The following is a 12614-nucleotide window of genomic DNA, read 5'->3' as shown; positions in this document are numbered from 1 at the left end:
GTCACAGCCCAGGAAGCTCTCACAAGATAATGATTCAGCCCTACCCCACCTACCTGAGTAGATATAAATTACATGCTTACCAACTTTTTCTCAATTTGACCCGGTTTTCTGGGTTACACCTCTGAGGATGCCAGTCACAGTTGCTGGCAAAATGTCAGGTCTCACAATGCCAAGACCACGGCCACACAGCCTGGAAAATCTACAATAGCCAATGAATACAAATTGCTCACCTGACAGTCCCACAACCTCTGAAATGCCAAATGCAGAGGTCAAGGGACAGTACAGGAGAGACTGTAGGGACTGTAGCAAGGAGAGACAACCAGTTAGATGTCCCTTTTCCCACTAGCATGGGCCGTTTTCCCACTCACCTTTTACTGGCGCCACGACCATCCTGACGCCGGCGAATCTGCCTGGATTTCGCAACAGAAGCGCCGGCGCTCCCAGAAGCGCCGGCGCTTTCCGTCGCTAAGCCAGCGCAAACGTTTTCCTGCATCTTTGCGATTTCCGTTTGCGCTGGCTTAGCGACGGAAGTAGCCGGCGCTTCTGGGAGCGCCGGAGCTTCTGATGCGAAATCCAGGCAGATTCGCCGGCGTCAGGATGGTCGTGGCGCCAGTAAAAGGTGAGTGGGAAAAAATGGTGTTTTTCAAACTGCAGTTTGAAGATTTCTGGGAGGAAGCTTTGTGAGTCTGTTTTAAGGACAAAGTGAAAGCATTGCTCAAGGTTATTTCTGGCCAATGTTAAAAATAAAGACCTCTCCGATTTCCAAGCACATGGCTAGGGACTCTCCATTTCAGGAAAATGCAATGGAATCGACTTCTCACTTTCAAAAGGTGAGAGCTCATAGAGTTGTCATTATTGGCAATCACCTATTTTTCAGGTCATCTCAGAGAACTACTAGACCAGAAAATGTACTGATTAGTTGCTGTGAGCCAATAGCTCACCTCTAGAAACTCTTAATTGGTTGAGAGGCACCAAGGAGATACTCTCGTAATATAGTGATCATAGTTACTCCCAATACAAAGCTGAACTGGATATGTGTGTGTGTTTTCAGTTCAAAGGGACAATCGTTTCCAAGTGAATAACCAAAAATTCAGGTTGTGACATTGATTTTTTCATATACCTGTGAGCAGCTGTTTCCAAACCCGTTCCCAACCTGGTCCTCCAGTTTCTCACTAGAAGTTACCAGCTAACTCCGCAAGACCCAATACCAAACAGAACAGACTCACATGTTTCAGAACAGAATGTCACCAAATTCACAAATTCTCACAATATAAAACCAACCAATAATGAAGTTTATTATCTCTTATACATCACCTCTTCCAATCAAGGGGTAAGGCTGATTAGAAGTTTGGCTTTGATTAGCTGCACATCAGGTCTTTTGAACTGTGGCCCTATAGAGTCAGCTACCCTCTGAGACCTGGTCTTGTAGGCTTATGTACAAAGAATTTAAAAACCTTAAACTTGCTTCTGAAGTGTGGTTCTCACAGTTCAGATGATACCACAGGTCAGAGGTCTCTGTAGAAGCATACACACAATGCATTTGAGCAGGACTTATTTTGTGGGAAAAGCCCAGCAGGAACTCTTTTGCATATTAGGCCACACCTCTGACATCACCATGGTTTTACATATGGCTTTTTTGTAGAAAAAGCTCAGTATGGGATCATTTGCATATTAGGCCACACCCCTGAAGCCAAGCCAACCAGAACTGGTTCTGTGTATTCCTGCTCAAAAATAGCCCTGAATTTTCCTAACCTTGCAACTCCAAAAGAGGACATTTTCAGTAGTTGTTTAAAAGGAGCCCAAAAGAGGATGGACTCTTAAAAAAGATGTGTTGTCTAAAGAGAGGACATCTGGTAACCTTAATGTAACCACATTATCTAAATTTTAAAACTGGGATAATTCTATTGAAATTTTTGTTCAGCCATACCTTTGGAGGCACCTCTCTTGACTTCAGTGTTTCCATCAACAAAAATGGACTTTTAGGTGACCAAAAGAAATTAAGGTTGTAAAGTGATCTGAACACTCGTACATAGAAATGTACTTAACAAAGACCTTAACTACACAGAAGGTTTTCCCTGGGTACATTTTGCACCATTGGCTTCAACCTTATCTCTTAGTGACTTCTGCAGCCCTTTTATTTTCTCCTTGGCCAATGACCTACATTTCCACAAGAGAACACATAGCATCTCCCCCTACACATACCACTGTTTCCAGTTGGGAAAACAGTTCTTGGGGATGGGGAGGGAGAGATCTAAGAGCCCCTTCTCTCTGTATTACATGAACCCAGTATGAATTAGCCCACACAGGACTTAAGAACACACCTCTCCACCTCATCAAAGAACTTCATAGCGGAAATATTAGCTAGGGAGGATGAACTCCATGACATTGTACCCCACTGAGGTCCCTGTCTTCATCCAGGATCCATCCCCAAATCTCCAGAACGTGGATCTGGCAACTCTACCCCCCCCATTCCCCTTTGGGGGTTGGGGCACCTGACAACCCTACTCACATTGTTGTTAGTTCTCTTTTGCGCATGACCAAATGCTGCTTCATAAGATCCTGAATCCACAAGTCTGAACAGGTACAGCTTAGACACATGCTTACACCTTTGTGAGAACTAGGCTAGAGAGCAAACCATTATCAGAATTTTAAAATCCTGGCCTTCAGTGTCTTCTCCTGCCCCCAACACAACTTTCCAATATCCTAAACGCTGGTCGAATAAGGTATGAAGTTGCTGATAGAGCTGTAGCATCAAGCTGCCCCAGAAGTATGCCATCTGGAAAAGGAGCAACCATGAGCCTCTGGATGTCACACAGCCTGCCCGTGGAACAGGGGCAGGCTGCATGTGCCTTGGAGGAGCTCCCAGAGTGCTTGTGCGCCTGTTGGCTGCTCCCTGGGTGTTTCTCGGCCATCCAGACAGCTGGGGAAGAATCCCCAGTGGTACCTTTCTGAGGTGGCTTCAATCCAGTTCCAGACAGGCTGCATGCAGGATGGGTACGGCAGGCAAATGGGCATGTGTGTACGTGCTTTTTTGATCCACCTGCCTCCCATTCCCGGGGTGGCTTAAACTGCCCATCTGTTATCACCCTTTAGGACTCTCTTAACTGACCAAAATGGTTAAAAGTGGATTTTGTGTGGTTATGGAGGATGGAGTCTTTTCTGGACTCATAGGGATGCCAGCCTCCAGCTAGCACCTGAGGAATTCTTGAAATTACAGCTCTGGAGACCAAGTCCTATGAGGAAAGGTTGAAGGAGCTGGGGATGTTTAGCCTGGAGAGGAGGTGGCTGAGAGGTGCTATGATCACCATCTTCAAGTACTTGAAGGGCTGTCATATAGAGAAGGGTGTGGAATTGTTTTCTGTGGCCCCAGAAGGTAGGACCAGAGCCAGTGGGTTGAAATTAGATCAAAAGAGTTTCCGGCTCAACTTTAGGAAGAACGTCCTGACCATTAGAGCGGTTCCTCAGTGGAACAGGCTTCCTCGGGAGGTGGTGGGCTCTCCTTCCTTGGAGGTTTTTAAACAGAGGTTAGATGGCCATCTGACAGCGATGAAGATTCTGTGAATTTGGGGTAGGTATTTGTGGGTTTCCTGCATTGTGCAGGGAGTTGGACTAGATGATCCTGGAGGTCCCTTCCAACTCTATGATTCTATACAGAAATTGGTTCCCCTGGAGAAAATGGCTGCTTTGGCGGGTGGACTCCACGGCATTGTATCCCACTGAGGTCCCTGTCCTCTCCAAGCTCCATTCACAAATCTCAAGGACTTTTCTAACCTAGAGCTGGCAACTCTACCCTGCTGTCCCCTGCCAGGGGCCAGGCGGGACCTGGCAACTCTGTTCTGGAGGTTATTGGTCAGACATTGCCATATTCTTGGATATATGATTCAAAGCTAACATTGTGGCAATATTGACGGTTGTTTTAAAGTTTGATCTGTTTTCTGGTATCCTTCCTACAAACTAATAATGTGTTGGCAGTTGTAGAGTTAAATGCTTCATTCTTTATATAGGCTTCTCTCCAAAGTCCTTACTGTAACTTACATTAAATAACTACTGAAGGGATTTAACGTTTTGGCTTTTGATGAGGATGTTATAAATATTCTGGAAGGGAATCAGTTAGTGGTTCTACTTAAACCCTTATTAAAGGAGCTGCCTTTTATTATTTCCTCCTAAAACATATCTTTTGGATGGCTGGTCAAAAAATAAATTGATCCCAATATAATAAAAAATGAAAGACTACTGGAAGCTCATTGCTGTCTTCATTGTTGTAACCTTCCAATAGCCTCCTGAGATAATGAACAATTTGTCAGAAATGTGATTTGGCTTTAGAAGCCACCCGTGCCGATTTTATGCCCTGCCAAGAAGAAATCCAACACTTACCACAGTCAAACCATAATAGAAAAAAGAAAGTTAGAATCATTGAGAAACCCAGCACAGAAGAAACTTTGTCCAGTGAGATTTCCTCAGATCAAAAGGACCTTGCAGATTTTTACATGCATATCTCTTTCTCACACAAACTCATCTTTTCTTCCCCCTTTTCAATTTTATCATATAATATTTATTGTTTTACAAAAATATATAGTATACAACAACCCTTATTTTCAATGTTAACCATGTTATAGCATCCCCTGAGCTTCCCATTTCCTCTTATCTCCCTAACAACAAAGGATACAATCCTCCAGGTGGGACCTGGGGATCCCCCAGAAATACAACTCACTTCCAAACTACAGAGATCAGGTCTCCTAGAGAAAATTGGATGCTGTGGAGGGCAGGATCGAATCTCTATGTTTTTTGAGTGGGGGACAAAATTAAAAAATGACACCCCTTATGGGCCCATTCTATCTTATGGGCCCATTGAATAGAATGGTCTCCATACCCAATTTGGCAGGCCACCCCTCCGGCGGTGCCTAGGGCAAGCATCCCCTCTGCTCCCCCTTAGATCCACCCAGTGGATTGTAATGGCATTGTACCCCACTGAATTTCCTGACCTGGATCCGGCAACCCTAACCTCCCCCATCCCTCCATGATAGACAAGGGGGGATCTGGCAACTCTAGGCTAGAGACATACTTTTTAAAAAATGAAATCTGGGCCTTCAGATGTATATAAGATTATAACAATATTAAAAATGGGAAAAGCCCTGGTGGTAAGGGGTGGCATGGCCACTGCCATGGGTTTGTGCCAGGAAAAGTTTGGGGAAGCCACATTTCCACTGAGGTTATACTGACAACTGCAGTGGGTGTTGTGATAGAATTTATAATTTTGAAATATTCCCTTATGCTAGTCGAGGGTGTTAATTTGAAGACCTTCCCTAAGGTCACATGTTCAAAAGGCAGTTAGCTACTTGAAAGTCCTTGCATACAGCTGTTGCTCAGATTAAAACTTTGAACTGGTCCTCATTCTTCTGGTCTTTGCTTTGGAACCCAGAAACATCACAATGGGGAAACCATCAATGGGGAAAACTAGAGTTGCCAGGTCCTACCTCGGTGCCGGCAGGGGGAGTCTGGACCAGATCTGGGAGTCTTCAAGTACACACAGTGTGACAATGTCACTCAGAAGTGATATCATCGTACTGCTAATGTCACATGTGCCACTCTGGGTTTTGGGCAAAATCTCTATGGGGATTTTTTTGCTACAAAACTATAGAGTTTGCCCAAGACCCAGAGCATTGCTGCATGATGTTGATGGTGCTGTGATGCCACTTCTAAGTGACATTGTCACATCAGGGACATTGTATGATGCCATCCCTGTTTGGGGGTGGGGTCCCCCCACCAGCCAGCTGGGGAGGTGGATTGGAACACCCCAGACCCAGGGGTCTGGCAACCTTAAAAACAACAAGATGTTCTGCATAGGCTTCCCAAATCCCCCGCCTGGGCGGGGAACCCCCGATTTGGAGCCTCCTCCCCCCGCTCGCCAAAAATCCAGAAAGCAGGGGGGGGAGGATGGCGGCCCTTCCCACCCATCCCCGATCCCAGCAGCTTCTCCTGGCCCCTTCCCTTCCCAACGATAACTGATGCTTCTCCTCGTCCCTTCCCTTCCCACCCAGGATCGCAGCAGCTTCTCTTTGCCCTTCCCTTCCCAACCAGCCCCGATCGCAGCAGCCATTTTTCCGCTTTCCCAGGCTACTTCCCGCCCCCAGTCAGCTGGCTGGTGGGGGGGAGCCCCACCCCCAAAGGACCATGTGCCCTTGCACCTCCAGAGGCTTGATTGAAAGGCTTCAACTTGGGATGGTGTGTCTGTGTTACTGTGAAGAAGCTCGCAGCAACTCATGAGTAGAGAGGCCAATCCCCTGCATCAGATTTGCCAGAAACGGGAGGGGGAAGGGGAGGGAAACGTCTTCATTATTCCCTATGTGGAGATCAATTCTCATAGGGTATAATGGGGAATTGATCTGGAGGTTTCGGGGGCTCTGGGGGAGCTGTTTTTTGAGATAAAGGCACCAAATTTTCAATATAGTATCTAGTGCCTCTCCCCAAAATACCCCCCAAGTTTCAAAACGATTGGACCAAAGGGTCCAATTCTATGAGCCCCAAAAGAAGGTGCCCCATCCTTCATTATTTCCTATGGAAGGAAGACATTTAAAAAGGTGTGCTGTCCCTTTAAATGTGATGGCCAGAATTCTCTTGGAGTTCAATTATGCTTGTCACACCCTTGTTCCTGGCTCCGCCCCCAATGTCTCCTGGCTCCACCCCCAAAGTCCCCAGATATTTCTTGAATTGGACTTGGTAACCCTAATTCTGCATGTTCATGGAGGCACATGTTCTTTCACAAATGCAGGTCAAAAGAAGGCGGCTCATGTTTACCAGATTTTTTTTTCTAGCAGGAACTCCTTTGCATATTAGGCCACACATCCCTGATGTAGCCAATCCTCCTGGAGCTTACAGTAGGCCCTGTACAAAGAGCCCTGAAAACTCTTGGAGGATTGGCTGCATCAGGCCTAATATGCAATGGAGTTCCCACTACAAAAAAAAGCCCAGGTGGTTACTAATTTAAAAAGCACCCCACTGTGAAACTGGGTGTTCATATCTCAGCTTCTCCCCTCCCTCCCATGGCTCTCTCTATTCCTGAGGAAAATTCCCTGCTATATAAATCTCACTCCTGTTTTCTGCCCAGTGTTCTCATTTGCCCTCAGAAGACCTTTAGAGAGGTGAAAATCATGTAGGGTTGCCAAATCCAGGTTGTGGAATTCCTGGAGATTTGGGGGTGGAGCCTGGAGAAGGCAGGGTTTAGGGAGGTGAAAGACCTCAATGAGGCATAATGCCACCCTCCAAAGCTGACATTTTCTGCAGGGGAACTCATCTCTATAGTACAGACTTAAACTATAATACTGGGAGATTTTCAGGCCACACCTGGAAGCTGGCAAACTTTCAACTCACAGTTTTTCCACTTCTATTCCCTCCTAGGTCACCTGGGCAAAAATTACTTGATTATTTGCTTTGCTTCCCTAAAAAAGAGCTAGAGGTTTCTTTGTTTTTTTTTAATGTATCAGGGAACTCAGAGACGAGCCATGGCATATATCTGAAGAGCACCTTATATCCCCTGGTGAGACCTGTCTGTACATTAACTTTATATACCTTCCACAGCATTAAGAAGGTATTTTATATCCCTGTTCTTGCTGATTTTGTTCTATGAATAGAAATTTCCAGACTTCCTTGTGACTTCGTAATGCAAGCCTTTGTCATATATGTTAACCTCCCACACTTCCACAACACAAGTCATATCCAATACTCCCTCTAAACTCTGGAGTCTTGTGAGCAAAAATTCTACTTTGTGTGAACTACTAGCATTAAAGTTGTGAGCTACTGCATAAATTAGTTTGCTCCGAGGCCATTTTTCCTGACCTAAGACAAAAATATGTAAGCTGGAGGCTAAAAAACTGTGAACTCACACTAACTCAGCTTAGAGGGAACACTGGTCATATCCTGTATAATAGAACACATTTTTCAAACAATTATATTTTCTATTATAAGCTTTCTGAAGGGATTCTCCCTGCAGATATTACATCTCTCCTTTCCAGCATTTAGAAATGTTCACATTTTGTAGGAATTGACAGAAGTCATTATTTGCACCCTTCTTGGGGGGGAAATGTTTTTTTTCTACATTATTAAATTGATAATTGGCTTCCTATAACCTGACGCATGTTGTGCTGGAGATTCTGAGAGGAGCTGCTGAGAAGGACCATTATGAACTAGTCTAGAACTTACTTGGAGCAGCCAGTGTAGCTTCCAAGTGGCAAAGTCTCACATTGCCATCTCTTAAGGCAGGCTGTGGCGGCCACAGGGGTGAAAAAGAAACAATTGCCTTCTGGACTGAAGAATATCTAGTCCCTACTGGCCTCTCATGTAGATTCTTTATACACCAACTAACCACAATCAAATAAAATGGGGGACACAGGCTTTAAAATAAAGATAGATAGCATGTAAGCTATGTGCTCCCTAAAGGACTCTTATCTGCAAACGTGCTAGACTAAGGGTGTATTTAGATCAAGATGGGTAGCTGAGGTAGTCTGTCTGTAGCAGTAGAAGAGCAAGAGGCCAGTAACACCTTAAAGACTGACAAAATTTGTAGCAGGGTAAGACCTGGCGTGACTTTGTCCACGGGGTCGCAAAGGGTCAGACGCGGCTGTGCGACTGAACAACAAACAAAGGAACTGCTCACTTCTTCAGATACTTCATGGTAGCTCATACTCTGCCACAGATACTTCATGATAGCTGGACTCTTGTTCTGTTCTAAGGTGGTCCTTGTATGTGAGGTAAATAGAGACCCCTGTTTCTTAGCTTTTTTACAGACAAGACACAGATGGAGATGAAGAACAAAGGATTATTTCACAGAAATAAAGTATATAGTAAGGTAATATGATGTGTGGATAACATAGATATACAAAGTAAAGCTGGCTCTCAAAGAAAATACCCTCTGAGGGGAGATTTGATTCCTCTTTCTCTGGACAGGGTACTTCAGCTGGTTAAAGGCTGCTTTTTTCTCTCACAAAGCACCTTAGCACACAAGCTACAGATACCAGTTAGGAATAATGGTCCCCTAACAGGATGCTTATTTGTCACACTAAGCTTTCTTTCCTACGCCGACCCAAGAACCTCGACTAGAAAGCCAAATAAAACCCTGGCTAAGCATACAGTTCTTCCCAGAGCCGTAAAATCTCTATCCAAAAGGGGAGGGGGGGCTTTTTCCTTACCCTTCTTAAACCAAGTCTGGCTCACTCCCCTCCCATCCAGTGGAGTTCCATGGACTCTGACTGGTCAACAATCTCTTAGATTTGCATGAAGCCTAAATCACAAACAGGGTTGTTGTTTTTTAGCAGGAAGGCAGTTCCAGCTGGCTTGATGTCAGGTGGGTGTGGTCTAACATGCAAATAAGTTCCTACTGAGCCTTTTCTGCAAAAAAAAAAAAAAAAGGTAATCCCCTGTGCAAGCACCAGTCATTTTCAACTCTGGGATGGCACTGCTTTCACAATGTTTTCATGGCAGACTTTTTATGGGGTGGTTTGCCACTGCCTAAGAACCCTGTGATGCAGAGTGTTAAAGCTGCAGTACTGCAGTCCTAAACTCTGCTCACGACCTGAGTTCGATCCCTGCCGAAAGCTGGGTTTTCAGGTAGCTGGCTTGAGGTTGACTCAGCCTTCCACCCTTCTGAGGTGGGTAAAATGAGTGCCCAGCTTGCTGGGGGGAAAGTGTAGATGACTGGGGAAGGCAATAGCAAACCACCCCATAAAAAGTCTGCCGTGAAAATGTTGTGAAAGCAACGTCACCCCAGAGTTGGAAACGACTGATGCTTGCACAGGGGACCTTTCCTTTCCTTTGCCCTTCCCTTCCCCAGTTATTTACATTTTACCCCCCAGCAAGCTGGGTATTCATTTTGCCCTGTGCAAAACAAAGGTGATGTCAAGGGGTGGGGCCTAATATGCAAATGAGCCCCAGCTGGGCTGTTTCTAAGAAACAGGATTAATCACAAGGAGGTGATTAATCAGAGAGGTTGAACTTTTCAGGATGATTGCCATACAGATTTTCTTTTGCTTCACAAGCCATCCCCCAAATTTAGGATAGCTCATTTGGAATCAGTGCAACAAGCTTTGTTTGTAAAAAAGAAACTGTATATTTGTCATAAAAACTATGGATAGGACAAAACAACGTCACTGGCTAGAACTAGTATATATAAGCTATTGACTTGCTATAGGGCTGTCCAACACAGGTTATGTGCAGATTTGCTTTCTGAACCTCTGAAACTCATATGAAACTCTTAGAAAGGACATACCCCAAGAATTAAATGCCACATTGCAGGCTTGCAGCCAAGGTACGGTGGCTTCTAAATGTTGCAGCCTTGTATTTCTACTGGCTCTCTATCACCATAAGTTTTAATGCAGCAAACACAGAGAACATGAATTAATTGTATTGCAACTCTCCTACTTCCTGAGTAATTTCATGGATTATCTTGATGGGGAGGAAGAGAAAACTCACAATGCAGTGATGGCTCATAATGAGTACCATCATACACTTTTCTTTCCGAACTTTACTAGAGGAGAGAGGAGGAAGCGCTTAGTTGGTTCTTTTAGTAGCAGCAACATTTTGGCCAAAATATTTAGGGGCAGACTGAATAGCTCAGACCAGCCTAAGCTCATTACAGCTTATAAATTAAACAGGATCAACCATGGCTATTATTTGGATGAGGAACCACCAAAGAACAGGGTTGCTACGCAGAAGAAGGCAATGGCCAGGGCTTTTTTTGCATCAGGAACTCCTTTGCATATTAGGCCACACATCCCTGATGTAGCCAATCCTCCAAACGCAATACCTGTAAGAAGAGCCCTGTAAGCTTTTGGAGGACTGGCTACATCAGAGGGGTGTGGTCCAATATGTAAAGGAGTTCCTGATCCAAAAAAGTGCCCTGGCAATGGCAAACTGCCTTTACCCGTCTCTTGCCTAGAAAAACCCATTAGGGGTTGCCATGAGTCAGTTGCAAATTGTTAGCACTTTAGGGATGCCAGCCTCAAGGTGGAACCTGGGGATCCATGGGAATTACAGCTCATCTCCAGACTACAGAGATCAGCTCCCCTGGGGGGGGGGGGGAGATGCCTTGAAGAGTGGACTCTGTAGCGTTGTACCCTACTGAGGTCTGTTTTCCACAAGCTCCATCCCCAAATCTCCAGGAGTTTCCCAGCCTGGATCAGGCAACCCTACCCCTCCATCAGTGGCCAGGGGAAACTTGGCAACCCTATATCCTTACCTAGTTGGGGTCTAACCAATGGAATGGCCCACTTAGCTGTGTGCAGGGCTCTTTTTGTAGCAGGAACTCCTTTGCATATTAGGCCACACAGCCCTGATGTAGCCAATCCTCCTGGAGTTTACAGGGCCTACTGCAAGGTCCAGGAGGATTGGCTACATCAGAGGGGTGTGACCTAATATGCAAAGGAGTTCCTGACACACAAAAAAGCCCTGGCTGTGTGTATGTGGGAAAGTGTATTTTCACCTTTTGGAATAAAAACCTAAAGCGGGAAAGAACTGCAAAGCGTAAATTAGGATCTACACAGCAGTGCCAATAGAACAAGGACAGCATTTTCCTTCAAGAGGCTCCCATCCAGGGTGATACACAGACCAAAAACACTGGACAACAGCTATGAAAATTTTAAACAAAACGTCAACAGAGCAGAGTTAATGAATTATGTTAGATTTGACCCCAGCCATATGAAAATTGGGGGAGGATGAGATTCCCATCATTTGAATTCTGTAGGGCATCAGCTACTTCACCCTGATCTGCATAGGCCGTGCTCACCTGATCTCATCAGATCTCGGCTGCTAAACAGGGTCACCCCTGGTTAGTATTTGGATAGGAGGCCACCAAGGAGGTCCAGGGTCATGATGCAGAGTCAGGCAACAGCAAAACCAGCTCTGAATGTCTCTTGCCTTGAAAACCCTACAGGGTTATCACTTTCCACCACTGTCCATTACTTCTACTTCATGACTGTTCAGGAAAGGAACCCACAAACACTCACTGAAACAGTGGGTGCATGGAAGAGGCCATGACAATTCCCATGAGGTTTCAAAGCAGGCAGCCCCCCGAGCTATCCTACCTGTCTTCAAACATAGTTCATCAAAGTCAGCACAACAACTGGTGTAGCTCTTGCACAGGTTGTCACAACGGCATCCTGGAGGCTCAGCCTCTTGAAGTTCAAAGCATCTGTTTCTGCAGGATCCAGCAGTACTGACCCAGGGGGAATCTGATAAGACTGTGTGAGGGGAGAAAAAAAGACAGAAAGAGGACACCATGATTCAGGCAACCAGCAGGTGGTTAAAGATTGCTCAAGCTATGGCAGATTTGGAGAAGATAATCAACAGTCCTAGTGCATTGTCCAATAAAAGAGGGAAAGGGAGATTCGATAGATTTGGGGGGAGGGGGCTTATGTTCTTCAATTATATTTTCTTAGTTTTGATTCCATGAAGATTAAAGCAAGAAAGGTAATTATTCCATGGCGTAAGAATCCAAGATTTGCATTGAAACCCCAATATTTAGGCCCAGAATTATGTATATTGAGATAATGATGATTAGATGCAAAAATAAAAATGTAAATGAAATAAGACAGAGAGTTGAAAATTCACTGGCAAAGACAGGAAGC

At 45.0% G+C, this 12614-nt stretch overlaps 1 protein-coding gene across 4 annotated transcripts in view; it reads right to left on the bottom strand.

Moving 5' to 3' along the window:
- Positions 1-12614, bottom strand: part of ENPP2 (ectonucleotide pyrophosphatase/phosphodiesterase 2) — a 107697-nt gene that overhangs the window by 79545 nt on the left and 15538 nt on the right. For all 4 annotated transcript variants that reach the window (XM_060243271.1, XM_060243272.1, XM_060243273.1 and 1 more), the window contains exon 3: positions 12072-12227. In XM_060243271.1, coding sequence (XP_060099254.1) covers positions 12072-12227 — 156 coding nt within the window. The remainder of the gene's footprint in view (positions 1-12071; positions 12228-12614) is intronic.

Source organism: Heteronotia binoei, chromosome 7 (assembly GCF_032191835.1).
Source record: "Heteronotia binoei isolate CCM8104 ecotype False Entrance Well chromosome 7, APGP_CSIRO_Hbin_v1, whole genome shotgun sequence".
Lineage (NCBI taxonomy): Eukaryota > Metazoa > Chordata > Lepidosauria > Squamata > Gekkonidae > Heteronotia > Heteronotia binoei.
Note: the sequence above shows the minus strand (reverse complement) of the source record. Positions and strands in the feature narration are given on the sequence as shown.